The sequence below is a fragment of the Oryx dammah genome, unplaced genomic scaffold (genome assembly GCF_014754425.2).
Source record: "Oryx dammah isolate SB20612 unplaced genomic scaffold, SCBI_Odam_1.1 HiC_scaffold_13, whole genome shotgun sequence".
NCBI lineage: Eukaryota > Metazoa > Chordata > Mammalia > Artiodactyla > Bovidae > Oryx > Oryx dammah.
This window is the reverse complement of record NW_024070197.1, coordinates 887950-903230: the sequence shown is the minus strand read 5'-3', so window position 1 is coordinate 903230 and position 15281 is coordinate 887950. Positions and strand designations below refer to the sequence as shown.

General features: G+C 45.9%; 2 protein-coding genes across 2 annotated transcripts; both read left to right on the top strand.

Annotated features, from left to right (window-relative positions):
- Positions 1-692: 692 nt before the first annotated feature.
- Positions 693-2945, top strand: ZSCAN4 (zinc finger and SCAN domain containing 4). The gene is made up of 3 exons (XM_040253757.1): positions 693-1088; positions 1987-2143; positions 2236-2945. The coding sequence occupies exons 1-3, from the start codon at positions 693-695 to the stop codon at positions 2943-2945; spliced, it is 1263 nt and encodes a 420-aa protein (XP_040109691.1).
- Positions 2946-8486: 5541 nt separating this feature from the next.
- LOC120873001 (zinc finger protein 586-like) lies at positions 8487-14546 on the top strand. Its single transcript, XM_040253756.1, is given in 5 exon segments — positions 8487-8897; positions 9367-9493; positions 11411-11477; positions 11890-12426; positions 12428-14546. Coding segments are annotated over 5 exon segments (1371 nt in total). The 3' UTR covers positions 12657-14546.
- Positions 14547-15281: the final 735 nt, after the last annotated feature.

Genomic DNA, 15281 nt, shown 5'->3' with positions numbered 1-15281 from the left:
TTAGGATTGAGTACTGACTTTTATTAAACATATTCAATGTATCTGCTTATGTGGTAGTATGTTCTTTCAGTTCTATTAATGTGAGAAATTATGTGGCTTTTTGAAATTTAACTCAAAATGCACGCAGAACATAGAATTCATCTACACATAATATACTTTCTTTACACATGACTTGGTTTCATTTGCAGATATTTAGTTGAGGATTTTTACATCTATACTCATATGAATTACTACAGAGTAGTCGTCCTTACTTTAATGCATTTGTAAAGTTTCATGATCAGGAAGGTTCATTAATTAAAATAGGAATGTCTCCTCTTTCCCTATGCTCTGTGAGAATTTGTGTATTATTAGTTATTACTTTCTTAATTTTCTCAAAATTTACTTATGAAGTTATCTGAGCCTGAAATGTGTGCTCTCTCTTTCTTTTTAAATTATACTGGTGATATATATATTTAGATACAAGTCTCCTGTTTCTATTGTATGATCTTTAAGCATCCAACACTATCAACGTATGCAGCAATTATGCAACATTTGATTGTTACCTAAATAGTGAGATAAGAAAATAAGAAATAAGAAAACGTATACAATATTATTTATAAGTGTCCTGATGTTGTTTTAAAGCAGATCTCCAGAAACAAAAGACGTCAAGAACTAAATCCTTGCAGTTGAATCTATAAGAAACATTGCCAAGAATGGATTTAGGTTTCAGAGCATCATTTCAGCGTGAACCATTCAAAGATGACCCAAAGTCAGCAAACACAGACTTTATCCCCAGTCGAGGACCCACTCTGCAAACAGCAGAGAATATGTCTAAGCTGCAGAACACTCAGCCTGGCTTAAGGCAAAATGGCAATAACTCACGTGCAAGGCAGGAACTGCAAAGACTCTATAAGTCATTTCATTTATGGCTGCAGCCAGAAAAACACAGCAAGGATGAAATTATTTTTCAACTTGCCCTGGAACAATTTATGATCAATAAGCACTACAGTGAAAAGTCTACTTTGAAAGAGAAATGGGAAGCAAGTGGGGGAGACCTAGAGAAATTCACAGAAGACCTGCATGATGACTGCATAAAGCTACCTGACTTGGTAAGTAGAGCATTCTGACCTCTGGGATGAGGGGCAGAAAGGAGTAAGGAATAAATAGTACATTCAGGTGTTGATGCCTGGAAGAAGAGAAAGAAGGGTTACTGTAGACCAAGTTATTAGTCAGATCACTCTTCCTCACCCAGACAATATTTACTGTCCCAAGTAAGCAAGAATCAACATTTTATGTGTTTATTCAGTGAGGCATATAGGAACAAACATGTTAATTAGTGTAATTGATTTTTATAGGTGAAGTGCTAAGAGGACCCCACTGAGAAAATGTCAATTGGGCAGAAACCTTAGGATTAGAAATGCCTTGACAAGATCTGGGTCTTCCCTCAGAAAGCCTTGTTGCTGTTCACTCAGTTGTGTCCGACTCTTTGTGACCCCATGTGCTACAGCATGCCAGGCTTCCCTCCCTCCACTATCTCCTGGAGTTTGCTCAAATCCATGTCCATGGAGTCGGTGATGCCATCCAACCATCTCATCCTCTGTCACCCCCTTTTCCTTTCGCCCTCAATCTTCTCCAGCATCAAGGTCTTTCCTAATGAGTTAGTTCTTCGCATCAAGTGGCCAAAGTACTGGCGTTTCAGCTTCAGCTTTAATCCTTCCAATGAATATTCAGGGTTGATTTTCCTTAGGATTGACTAATTTGATCTCCTTTCTCCTTGAAGTCCAAGGGACTCGCAGTATTCGTCTTTTTTCATCATGGAAGACACAGTAAAAAAGAAATTACCATGAAATTTGATACAAGCAGAAATAAGGGCAGGACAAAGAGGTATGGGAGCCCACAGTACAAAGATATTGGGAAAGCCTGACTGCGGTGGGTTTTCCAAAACTGGTTTTGTCACATAGTAGATCCACATGTGAATAATCATGCCCTTTTTTTTTTTTTAAATAGGTCCATGTCCGCATGCAGGGGCAGGAAGCCCTCTTTTCAGAAAATATGCCCTTAAAAGAAGTCATCTTTCATCTAACCAATCAGTTGTCAACAGGAGGGGTGAACATGGGAACTCCGTCCTGGACTGTGCAAGATATGTCCCTGGAAACAGGACAAAGTGAGTGGGCAGAGCCCAGGTCCCAGAGGGGTGGCCCATGTGGGCTCTTTCTTGGGTATAACTTCACTGAGTCACTTTTTCACCTCCTACAGGAAATGAAGATATAGAAAATGATGGCAACATTTCTGTGAAAACTCATCAAGTAAATGACAGTATTACTAGTCTAAGCAATCAAATACCTTCCCTAATCATTGTCCAAGAAGAGAACCATCGGAGGCTGGAAGAAGGAGGTGTTTCTCTGGAGAATCCACGAAGCTCCAGAAGAGGAGCAGGTCCAGGCCCCTCCAGGCCCCAGGACGGATCCCTGAAAGGACCCTCCTCTCAAGATGTCCTCATGGGAGTGGAACCAGACCAGGTCACCCCTGAGCCTGTTTCTACCCACCGGAGCTCTGAGGGGACTTCTGCACGTGGGGAACACCAGGAAAGATCCCACAGAGCCCCAGAAGCATACAGATGTGAGAGGTGTCCCAAGACCTTCAGGCATTCCTCTCGGTTCAGAGTTCACCAGAAAAGACACAACAACGAGAGAACATATATTTGTGCCGAGTGTGGCAAAGGCTTCTTCCAGGCATCAGACCTCCATGCGCATCAGAGGATTCACACGGGAGAGAAGCCCTTTGTGTGCAGCACGTGTGAAATGGCCTTCACCCACAGAACCAACCTTCGGGCTCATGAGCGAACCCACACGGGAGAGAAGCCCTATGAGTGTTCCCTCTGCCAGAGACGCTTCCGCCAGTCCTCCACCTACCACCGCCACCTTAGGTTTCACCAGAAAACGACCCTCAAAAGTGCTCCACCCTAAATTAAGCTTCCTTGGCTGCAGCCCCAGTGTAATGGATATAAATAGGTATGTGGATATGTAGATTTCCACAGTATTTCTCCATTTAGAATATGCTTTATAATTTCCTCATGTTATTCCCATTGTCTCACACCACCTGAATGTAAGTTTAAAGAAGACAAGTAGTTTCTCAGTTTTTTTTCACTAACGTATCCCAGGTGCTTTGAAATAGCTGACACATTTCAAGCAACCAGTAAATATCTGTTAAGTCCATGAATTTATCTTTAATGTTAGTGTTATTTTTAAAATTTAGCCCCACATGAGAAGACAGTGAGTTCCCATGCCAGCAGACACGATCGTTGAGCTCATAGTGGTCCACTGAGGCTTTTGCTGCCTGCTACCCTGTTCTCTCTCCACACCATTTATCTTGTGGGCGTCAGCTTTTCAGCAACTGTGAATCTGGGGAGATCTGGGTCCCGCTGAGGACATCAGATCTTATTGTCCTCCCAGGCCTCGACCTTCCCCTCAAGCTCAATAAAATGGCTTTGTTACCAACCAGGGTTCTTGGCCTCCTTTCTTAATCAACAGAAATTGATCAGAGGCCAGACAAGAAATTCAGGCAAGGCTTTTTTGAGGTCCCTGCTGCAGCAGAGGGGAGCGATAACAATAGGTTCACTTGTTTTCTTGCTCCCCAAGGTGGGGCTCAGCACCCTACTTTTGCTCCTGACCCTCTGCTTTGGCTCCAGTTTCTTCAAAAGTGGCAACTGGGGACTTCTCTGGTGGTTCAGTGGTGGAAAATGAGCCTGCCAATGCAGGAATCACAGGTTGGAGTCCTGATACAGGAAGACCCCACATGCTGCAGGGCAACAAAGTCCCCGTGCCACAACCATTCAGTCTGTACTAGAAGCCCTGGAACCGCAACTACTGAACTGATGTGCTGAAACTACCAAAGCCTAAATGCTCTAGAGGCTATGCTCCACAGCAGGAGAGGCCATCACAATTAGAAATCCATGCACCACAGCTAGAGAGTGGCCCCCACTCACTGCAGCTACAGAAAAAGCCCATGGAGCAATGAAGATTCAGCACAGTCAAATTAGTAAAAAAAAAAAAAAAAAAAGTAAAAAATCCAAATGCAAAAGAATGAAATTGGACCCCCAACCTAACCCCAGGTACAAAAATTAACTTGAAATGGATCAAAGACCTAAATGTAAGAGCTTAACTCTAAAACTCTTAAAAGAAAATAAATAAATGTTCATGACCTTGGATAGGTCATGGTATTTTAGATAAGACACCAAAAGCAGAAACAACAATAGAAAGAATAAACTGGACTCCATAAAAAAATTTTTAAGTGGCAGTTGGGCTTTTTGGAGTGGAGGGAATTCCCAGCTGTGCAACCGTGAGTGACCTACCCCAGGTGACATGAAATGTGCTCCATAGCTCTGGATGTTTCTCTGCTCCAAACGGCCCCATCCCTTGAGTGGCTGGCACCTGTCAGGGAGAATCCCTCCCAGTTCCCTGGAGCAAAATGAAAACTCCCTGGAGCAATTTCTGGGAATTTGGGAAGGGGCTGTCCCTGGCCAGGATCAATCTGCTGTGGGCACAGAGGTCCTATCTGGGGTGCCGTAAATCGTTACCGAAATCGCAAGTCCGTGTGCCTGATACAGAGTGAGGCCCATCAATACGAAACATTAGAGTCTGAAACAGAGAAAGGTTTATTACAGATTCATACAGAGATGGGTGGCTCATGCCCGAAGAACCCCAAAGTTACTACAAGCTTTCAGCAGGTCCCTTTAAAAGCAAGAAGTGAGGGGTAGGCATGGTTGGCTGTTGCAGACTTCTCCGTGTCAGATCCTTTGTTCCTGAGGTCCGGTCACGGTCAGGTAACGAGGTTCCTGTAAGTCTCTACCAAATGGATGTCATTCTCTGTCCTGACAAGAAAGGGCAAAGTCCCAAGGCACAACTTTCACCCTCCAAGGCCCCAGTCCTAGCTGAGAGGAGGCAGATCTCAGTTGGCAGCTCCTTCAGGGCCAGGTTTCCATATCCTGCCCAGCTGTCGTCCCTGAGGAAGCCAGGCATCCAACCCAACTGGCCCTCTGTCTCCTCAGGCTGCCCAGAGTGGAAGACCAGGTCTCACAGACCGCGACTCACACAGACAGCCCCTGCTATTAGCTCACAGAGAAAGGGATGGGGAAGAGGTTCACTGCTGCATCAAGGGCTGGGCCACGGCTAGTGGAGGGCCCTAGTCAGGGCTCTGATGCTCTCCGGATGTAGACCTCAGTCTGTTCCCTGGGCTCCCCAACTCACCCACTGGCCCAAGGTAGGTGAGTTGGAGGGCCTCCAGGAGAAGGTCTGAATCTGCTTCTTACCTCACTCTCCACTTCATGACCACCGCATCAGGGACCTTTGACTGAATCATTTCCCCAGAGGTCCCTCATTGACAGCTACCTGTCGGCAGGGCCCACTGCGGTGCTGACCAATAGCTGAGCAGGACAACTACCAGGTCGCTCATCGACAGTGAGTTGCTTGTGGGCGGGGCCCACGAGGCACTGGGCAATGGCTGAGCAGGACCTGTTGCCTAGGAACGGGGCGCAGAGTGATGAAGCCCAACGGTGGCTCCCTGCTACGGGCTCTGCCCTTCCTGCTCTGGGAGGCCTACCCTACCTGTGCAGGCGAGCATTCATTTTTAGTCCCAAACAGAAGTAGCTGCACGTGATGGAGGCTGAAGTGATTTCTTTCTCAACATCCTGGTGATCTACAGACAAGAGTCCCAGAAATCAGCCTTTGGCCTCTTTTAAAAGGAGTTAAGTTCTTCCTCCTAACGGAGACCAGTCCTGGGTGCTCATTGGAAGGAATGATGCTAAAGCTGAAGCTCCAGTACTTTGGCCACCTCATGCCAAGAGTTGACTCACTGGAAAAGACTCTGATGCTGGGAGGGGTTGGGGGCAGGAGGAGAAGGGGACGACCGAGGATGGGATGGCTGGATGGCATCACGGACTCGATGGACGTGAGTCTGAGTGAACTCCGGGAGATGATGATGGACAGGGAGGCCTGGCGTGCTGCGACTCATGGGGTCGTAAACAGTCGGACACGACTGAGCGACTGGACTGAACTGAATTTCTTCCTCTGTTCCCGGAAGTTCCAGCGCCACTTCCCATTATCACTGTAGTCATCGCTCAGCGGCGTCTGCCTCTGCCACGCCACGGACTGCAGCACGCCAGGCCTCCCTGTCCTTCACTGTCTCCCGGAGCTTCTCACACTCTTGCCCTTTGTCCCCAGTGGGGCCGGTTTACACTTGTTCCCTGTGACTGACGCAGGGTGCCCCTTGCCAAAACCTATAGACCAGAGGGAACTCTGGGGAATGCGGAGTGTCCGGACCATAGGCTTGGAGCAGAACGTCCGGCATCACACATGTGGTGGTCATTGTCTGTCGCTGGATCTGTACACTCCATCACAGCTTCAAGAATGTGGTGTCTGGCCCCAGGAAGGTTCGAACGCAAATGTCACCCCCACCCCCAACTTCACAGCGATATGTCTGCAGGTCAACGATGGTGAATAACGAATGTGCTTGGATCTTGTACTTCTCCTCCTCCCCTTAGAGATCCCACTCAATGCACACCTGGGATGGCAGTCACCGTGTTGAGCGATCCTCTTCATGTAATTCAGGGTTCTCCATGTCCTCACCCTACCTTACCCCCATCTGTGTCCTAAGAATAAGAGGCGCCTAATCAGGTCACTTCTTTCTGGCCACAAAGACGTTCTTGATCACCATCTTGAGTCTGCACTGGGAAAAGGCTTTACAAGTCTAGCAAATGTAAGGAAGCTTTTACAGCAAGTGCTCAGGTGTGCAGCTCTAGGCAGTACACACTGGGAAAGACCTTATTTGTAGAGTAGTGAATAGGGTAAATCTGTTAGCCAAACTCCCATCTCAGTGACCACTTGGGGGGTTCACACTGGAGAAAGGCTTTACAGCTGCGTGGAATGTGGCAAAACCTTTATGTAAATACAAAATTACAATAGAGCTTGAAAATCAGTAGATACTCATTGAACATTTAATTTTTTATTAAACGTTTACTTCTTTATTAAAGACTCGAATGAACATAATCCCAGATTCCTATCCATCTTAGGTTTTTACTGTTTAAAGGCTACTTAAAGGCTTTCCTGGTGGCTCAGAGGTTAAAGCGTCTGTCTGAAATGCAGGAGACCCGGGTTTGATCCCTGGGTGAGGAAGATCCCCTGGAGAAGGAAATGGCAACCTGCTCCAGTGTTCTTGCCTAGAGAATCCCAGGGATGGGGGAGCCTGGTGGGCTGCCATCTATGGGGTTGCACAGAGTCGGACACGACTGAAGCGACTTAGCAGCAGCAGCAGCAGCAAGGACGAAAGAGCAGATAAAACCAAGGAGGTCTTGGAATGCAGGAATGGAAAAACCAGACCCTTATCGTCCTTCCCTCCCCCAAGTTGTAACTATTAATGGAACAGTATAACCTGTCTCCCCTCCTATCCCATAAGGAGAAGGTATTTGCCCTACTCTCCCCCAACGTATACACGCCTACCCAATCAGCAAATGACCTGCAAGACCCCTATCCCACTCATTGTACCCTGGACATAAAAGTGGACTAAGAACCCCTGTTCAACGTCAGTTTTCCCTTGAGCTGGCCTGCTGTTGTAACAGAATTTCCCATTCTAATAAACTTTATTTCCTGCTCATACTGTCTCATGTTTGGAAATTGTTTTCCAACCCGCACCCAGACCATGACAGTAATCACTTCTCATCAAAGAGATCAGATTCTGATGACCCCAGTTTTTTTTTTTTTTTTTGGTCTTTCCACACTTTTATTTATTTAAGTTTCAGTTCAGTTCAATTCAATTCAGTTCAGTTCAGTCGCTCAGTCATGTCCGACTCTTTGCGACTCCATGAATCGCAGCACGCCAGGCCTCCCTGTCCGTCAACAACTCCCAGAGTTCACTCAGATTCATGTCCATCGAGTCAGTGATGCCATCCAGCCATCTCATCCTCTGTCGTCCCCTTCTCCTCCTGCTCCCAATCCCTCCCTGCATCAAAGTCTTTTCCAATGAGTCAACTCTTCTCACGAGGTGGCCAAAGTACCGGAGTTTCAGCTTTAGCATCATTTCCTTCCAAAGAGGGTTTAAATCCTTGAGGCGTATAGTATCACACAGACTCTATGTCCACTGGTGTTAGAAAGAAGGTTGCTTAGGCATTTGGAACAAATCATACCACTGTCTCTGTGAACAACGAGATATTTCCCCCAGATCACTCTGGTTTTGTTCTGTTTTCCATCAGGTGTACACACGAGCACATCTTTTGCCTAGATATTTAGAATTCATTTCGAGCACACATTTTTAAGAACAGCTGCGTGCTCCCTCTGGTTCCGGAGACTGGGCTTACTTATATTCAGCAAAAACGGCCTTGGATCACAGCCTTCCAGATATATGCGTCCTTTCAGAAGTCTTTTTCCCAGCAGGACTCCACTGCTTCACGTCTGTTTAAAGAGAAAGGCTGATGTCCCAAACCTTTATCTCAGGGTTCCGGAATCTTCTTTGCACTTATGGCCCTCACCCTGCGAGTTTACCTGGAGGTCCTGGTAAACTGCGCTCCTAGCCCAGGCATAGAGCCAGGGGAACTACATTACCCGGAGCATTCTGCCCCGATCGCCTTCGGCGGTAAGCCAATCAGAACTCAGGAGAAGTGCACTTCCTACGCGAGCATCGCGTTGGGGCGGGACTTCCGGCACTCTCCTGGCGGCGGTCGTTTTGTCGGCTCTTGGGTGCTATCTCCCAGTCTCAGGTTCCGGAGCGACGAGTGCAGATCGAGGCAGTCCGAGGGCAGACTCTTGCCACCCCAGGCCCAGGAGAGGAACCGCTCTTCCCGCGTCCCCCCGCCTCTCCTGCCGCTCCTGGCCCCGCTCCGCCCTCAGAGTCCGATGCCGGCGGCGGCGGCGCTGAGGGACCCGCCTCAGGTAAACGCTGGTACTCAGGGCCCGCACCGCCCTCATCCCACCAGACACTAAAGCCCCGAGTGTTCACGTGCCGGCAGCCCAGGCACCGGGATCCAGAACGGTGAGGTGGCTGTGGGTGGGATCTTGTGACTGACTGATGGCTCCTGGGAGAAGGTGACAGGTGGAGGGACCCCATCTGTTAGTGGGAAGTTTGGAGTTAAAATACTTTCATTTCTGGAAGCTGAGAAGTCCCTGCATGCCAGCCCCAGAGCTTAGGGATCATCTGTCTGCCCACCCGCCTGTTGCTGTGGGTGGACAAAGTGATCAGAGGGACCATGAGAGAATGTGCACATCAGAGCCACCAGCCCTGGTATCTCCTCTGAGAAGGGGAAATAGGGAGGTGGGTGAGCAGGGTTTGATTGGTGGGTGGATGAACTTGGGGTCCTGTGAAAGAAGCTGGTCATGGAACGAATTGTCCCCATCATGGCAGGCCTGTGTGACCTTTGAAGATGTGGCCATTTACTTCTTCCAGGATGAGTGGAGGCTCCTTAATGAGACACAGAGGTTCCTGTATTGTGATGTGATGCTGGAGAACTTTGCACTTACAACATCCCTGGGTAAGGCCTTCATATTCCTCCCAGTGTCCTCAACTGACCTCTGTCTTTTCCCATCTTTCCCTCTGTCCAGGAGACAGCTCTGTCCATTCGACAGCTGGACCATGGTCTCTGCTACCTTCCCCCCTTCCTGGCATATGTGCTGTGGGTGCCAGTGCTGAGCTGTGTGCACTGCCCCGAGCACTGTGCTCCTGAAGCACCCCCAACATCTGCTACCCTGAGGCATGCAGGGAAGTGTCTGGGAGTCAGTCTGGCAGTCAGCCAAATAGAGCTCGCATTTCCTGCCCTCTCCTTGGCTGGATGACTGTCCATATCTATGACACCCTGTGACCCAGATTCTTCTCTTTTCCTTTTTTTTTTTTTTTTATTAAGATATAACTGACATAGGACATATTAGTTTCAGGTATATGACATAAAGATTTGATGTTTGCATATATTGCAGAATGCTCACAACAGCAAGTCTGGTTAACATCCATCACCATACAGATTTGCATGTTTTCTTTTTTTTTTCCCCTTGTGATGAGAACTTTTAATTTTAAGACTTCCTTGTGACTGTCTATATCAGGAATTCTAGACCTTGTCATGGTCACTATCTATATGGAGGTTTTCTTGAAAGACCCTGTTTTGAGATTTTGTTGTAATATTCTTTCCTCTCCTATGGTCTCTTGTTTCCTGAGTTGCTCTGGACCAGTGCTGACATTTCCTATCTTTCCTTAAGGACATGTTTCATGCAGGTCTCATGTAGTTTCAGAAATGGGGGGTGTTGGGGGAGCCCTGATTGCTTTACAGTATGAACAGGGCAAGATGATCTCAAAGAAGGCCCGGCCCTAGTGAGTGTCAAAGAAGGTGAGGGCATGAAAATGAGATTGTGTTTAAATCATACTAGGAACCTACAATGTGTCCATCAGTGTTTTGTTGTGAGTGACACTGGACACAGATCATCTCAACACTTTCTTCTGCATACTTGACACTTTCTTGATTTGTCATTTCAGTTTCTGACTGTCCCCGCCTTTCTGATCTGCATGCATCACTTTCGTCTCCACTGCACCCTCTGTAGTTCTCCCACAGTGACTTACACTTAATAGACATACTTCAGAGATATTGTGGATTCGTTTCCAGATCACTGCAATAAAGTGAATCACAAATTGTTTTTTGTTTCCCAGTGCATATAGAAGTTATACCATCCTTTAGTATACTGTGTGCAATAAAATTGTGTCTAAAAAACAATATACCTACCTTAATTAAAAAGTACTTTTTTGCCGAAAAATCCTAACCATTGTTTGAGCCTTCAGTGACTCATAGATTGATTCACAGAGCACCGTAACAACTATAATAATATTGAAATAGTTTGAAAGATTGTGAGAATTACCAGAATGTCACACAGAGACACGAAGTGAGCAAATGCTATAGGGAAATTGGCACCCATAGACTTGCTGAACTTAGCATTGCTACAGACCTCCAATTGGTAGAAAATGTGGTATTTACAAAGGGCAGTAGAGCAAAGTGCAGTGATAATGAGGTATGTCTGTAAAATGAGGTGTGTGCATATTCTTAAATAGTCCTTGAACCCAGTTACTCAGTTCCAGTTGTATTTCTGTGAGCCTGGACACTGCCATCCTTCTGTGTAGAATGGACAAGATCTTGCTGAAGGTTGTTGGCAGAGGAGTGAGTCATTGATCCTGCCTCTCCTCCTCATATGGCATTCATATTTATGCCCTTTGTCCTGGAAGTCTCCCTTCTGTTATCTTTAGAGGCATGTCACTGCAGAGCAGCCCTCCCTTCAAATCAGTACCTCATCCTGAAAACATTTACGTGGCTTCATTCTCTGGCTTGAATGTATGTGTGTGACATGCCTTTCTGTGGGACTTCCATTTCCCAGTAAAGCTCACATGCACATTATTAGTGTTTCTCTGCTTTCAGATTGTTGGCGTGAAATGGAGGAGGATGAGGTGATACCTTCTGAGCAGAGCCTTTCTGAAGGAGAGTCGTAGGTCAGGACTTCTCAGTCAGGTCCATCCACCCAGAAGATTCATCTCTGTGAGAAATGTGTCCCAGTCTTAAAAGATACTTTGCAGCTGACTGAGCTTTAGGCAGCATATCCTGGGCAGACACCATACTTTGGTGGGTGCTCCAGAGGCTTCTGGTTGAACCCAAACCTTCACCAGTACCAAGAGCATGGCAGTGGAGATAAAGTCTTTAAAATGGACATGAGCAAGGCCCCGATTGTGATGAGCTGCTTATTCTGTGTGTCAGGGAAGCCCGTCCCTAGTGAGGAGACTGGAGAGGACTTCCTAGCTACCTTGGGCCTTCCTCACCACCAGGCCGCTCTCAACGGTGAGAAGCCACCCAGCAGCATTGAGTGTGAGGAGGCCTTGAACAATGGAGAAAGTCATCTGAAGTGGATTGAATGCAAGAAAGTTTTTGGCGACACTCATACACTTCACCACTGGAGAGGGTCTTGATGAGTGTGACAAATGCAGATACAGATTTGTTCAGCACCAGCAAATTCACATTGGAGAGAGGCCTAATGAGTGTAGTGAATGTGGAAAATTCTTTAGCCATAAAACCCACCTCATTTGACACTGGAGAGGTCACACTGGAGCAAAGCCTTATGAGTGCCGTGACTGTGGGAGGTCATTTGGCCAGAAATCCGATCTCATTCAACACCAAAGAGTTCATCCTGGAGAAAGGCCTTATGAGTGCAGTGAATGTGGGAAATCTTTTATCCAGAAATCCATCCTCATTAAACACCAGAGAGTTCACACTAATGAAAGGCCTTATAAATGCAGTGAATGTGGGAAGATGTTTAACCAAAGTTCTGGCCTCCTTCAACACAAAAGGGCTCACACTGGAGCAAGGCCTTATGAGTGTGGTGAATGTGGGAAATCATTTATCTGTAAAACCCATCTCATTTGACACTGGAGAGTTCACACTGGTTAGACCTTATGAATGACTTGAATGTGGAAAATCTTTTAGTGAGAAATCTCTGCTTGTTCAACACCAAAGAGTTCACACTGGAGAAAAGCATTATGAGTGCAGTGGATGTGGGAAGTCCTTTAGTCAGAAATCTGTCCTCATTCAACACCAAAGGGTTCACACTGGAGAAAAGCCTTATGAATGCAGTGAATGTGGAAAATCCTTTAGCTGCAAAACCCATCTCATTTGACACTGAACAGTGCACAGTGGAGCAAGGCCTTATAAGTGCAATGAATGTAGGAAATCTTTTACTCAGCACTCTAGTCTCCTTCGACACAGGAGAGCTCATGTGCAGTAAATGTAGGAAATCCTTTAGCTGCAAATCTAATGTCAGTCAACACCAAAGAATTCACACTGGGAAAAGGCCTTGCATACACATTGAATGTATGCTTTTTCCTTCCTTAGTATAGTTGTGGTGGAGGTAAGTGTCTGTGAGGAAATATCCACCTACGTTAAATCTCGAATTGGGATGTCCACAGACTGGATTGATTCACTGTAAATTTCACAGTTGTGTGGGAAGCACATGTAACCTGCCAGATTCACTGCCAATTTCTTTGCCAGAAACCATCTCCCCTCTAGCATCCGGCATGTCCTGATGGTTGGCATCAGTCACTATCCTGGTGTGTTCAGAGCAACTGGCCTCTGTACTCTCCCATGTGTTGGAGGAAATTATGACTATCGTCAGCCCTTAAGGAGTCTTCATTCCCTTTTTTCTGACAAGTTAGGACCTGGACCTGGCCAAGTGTTGGCTCAAAGACTCTATCTGAGTCCTTGCAAAGAACTAGCTTTTATAGGGACACAGTTGGTCTCAGGTTGTGCTCGTGATGGAGTTTTCCGGCTTTCAAGTCACTGAACCAGAAATTGCCTATTGCATGTTACTCTGATTTGTATAATAATAAAGGCCTTATTGTTTAAACACCTTAGTCTTGGAAATGCTCTTCACTGTGTGGAATAGTTTGAAAGCACAATAAGACTGTCAACCTGAGGGGTAAATTACTTTTGTATTGGAGATCCAAACTTCAGGTGCCTGAGATGGCCGAATATAGCACTCTTGTTTTGTAGCAGTTTGCATTGCTGCCAAGGCCTCCTAGGAAAGACTACTTTGTATTATAATTTTCTGCCTGGATGCCAGAGGTCTGTGGATTCTATTACTGGAGACAACATGAATTTGTTTTTCCTTGCTTAAAGGGGATAATGCACAATGTCGAGCTATGCTGAGGGGAATCTTAACCACAGTTCTCCAAAGGAGCCATGTACCCTGATACCAAGAATTCTGTAGGCTAGTGTCCATGGTTGTAAGACCGCAGGGGCAGGGGAGAGCACAGTTTGTATGGAAACATTGGTTACTAAAGAGGGGAGGAGACTGCAGCAAGCTGTGTGGAAGAAGGTACCTCTTCTAAAGATACAGCCACAAATGTTCTACTGAGTGACTACAGGATGAGTATGTCCAGAAATCTCAGGACCTCCAGGTATGTTTATGTTGTGAAGTCATTGGCAGACAAAATAAGGGGTTGGGGGGATTCTTCTAGCCTTTCTGAGCTGTTCACTTCAAGACCATTCCTATACAGACAACAGAAGCAGTGTGGAGAGATACTGTGTCCAGACATGTGGTTTTGTGATCCAGTCAGCAGTCCTCTTGACTCAGTGGGAGATGGCCTTCAGTGTTTGCCAATATTTCCTGCCACTGAGAACAGACAGCACCTCAGGTCTTGAGGATTGAGATAGTGGAGTCATTTTCTGAAGAATCGGGCATTTAGATTTTTATTTGGATTTTTATTATGGAACCAGTTTTTAAACCTCTGTGAAGTTATGGAATAACTTGTACATATTCCAAGTGTACAGTTTGAGAAGTTTTCACCGGTATGCACTTGTGAAACCATTATGATAATGAGTATACCGGTCATCTGCATATTTTCCTTATGGTGTTTTATAGTCTCCTGACTCGCCCTGGCTGTACAGACAACCATTTACATACATTCCTTGACAATAGATTGCGTTTTTAGAATCTTATGATTGATCATGAAATGTTTACATCTTTTTCTGATTTCATTGATCCTATTTTGTTACTTTGTGATTCATTAATCGTCATAATGGATTAATTGTTCGTTAATTCATTAAATGTTCCTTACAGGAACATTCTTATTTTTCAGTATTTTTCTCTTCCATGTATAATTGACTGTTCATCCATTCATCTATTTATGGATATTTGAGTTATTTCTAGTGTTTTCTTGTTGTACAGTCACTCAGTCATGTCCAAATCTTTGCGACCCCATGGACGGCAATGCCAGGCTTCCCTGTCCTTCACCATCTCCCGAAGCTTGCTCAAACTTATGTCCGTGGAGTCACTGATGGCATCAAACCATCTCATCCTGTTGTCCCCTTCTCCTGCCTTCTATCTTTCCCAGCATCAGGGTCTTTTCCAATGAGTAGGCTTTTCACATCAGGTGGCCAAAGTATTGGCACTTCAGCTTCAGCAACAGCCTTTGCAATGAATAGTCAGGGTTGATTTCCTTTAGGATTGACTGCTTTGATTTTGCAATCCAAGGGACTCTCAAGAGAGTTCTCCAACACCACAATTCAAAAGCATCCATTCTTCGGCTCTCAGCCTTCTTTGTGATCCAACTCACATCCATACATGACTATTGGAAAAACCATAGCTTGACTATATGGACCTTTGTTGGCAACATAATGTCTTTGTTTTTTAATATGCTGTCTAGGTTTGTCATAGCTTTTCTTCCAGGGAGCAAGGGTCTTTTAATTTTATGGCTGCAGTTCCTGCCTGCAGTGATTTTGGAGCCCAAGAAAGTAAAGTCTT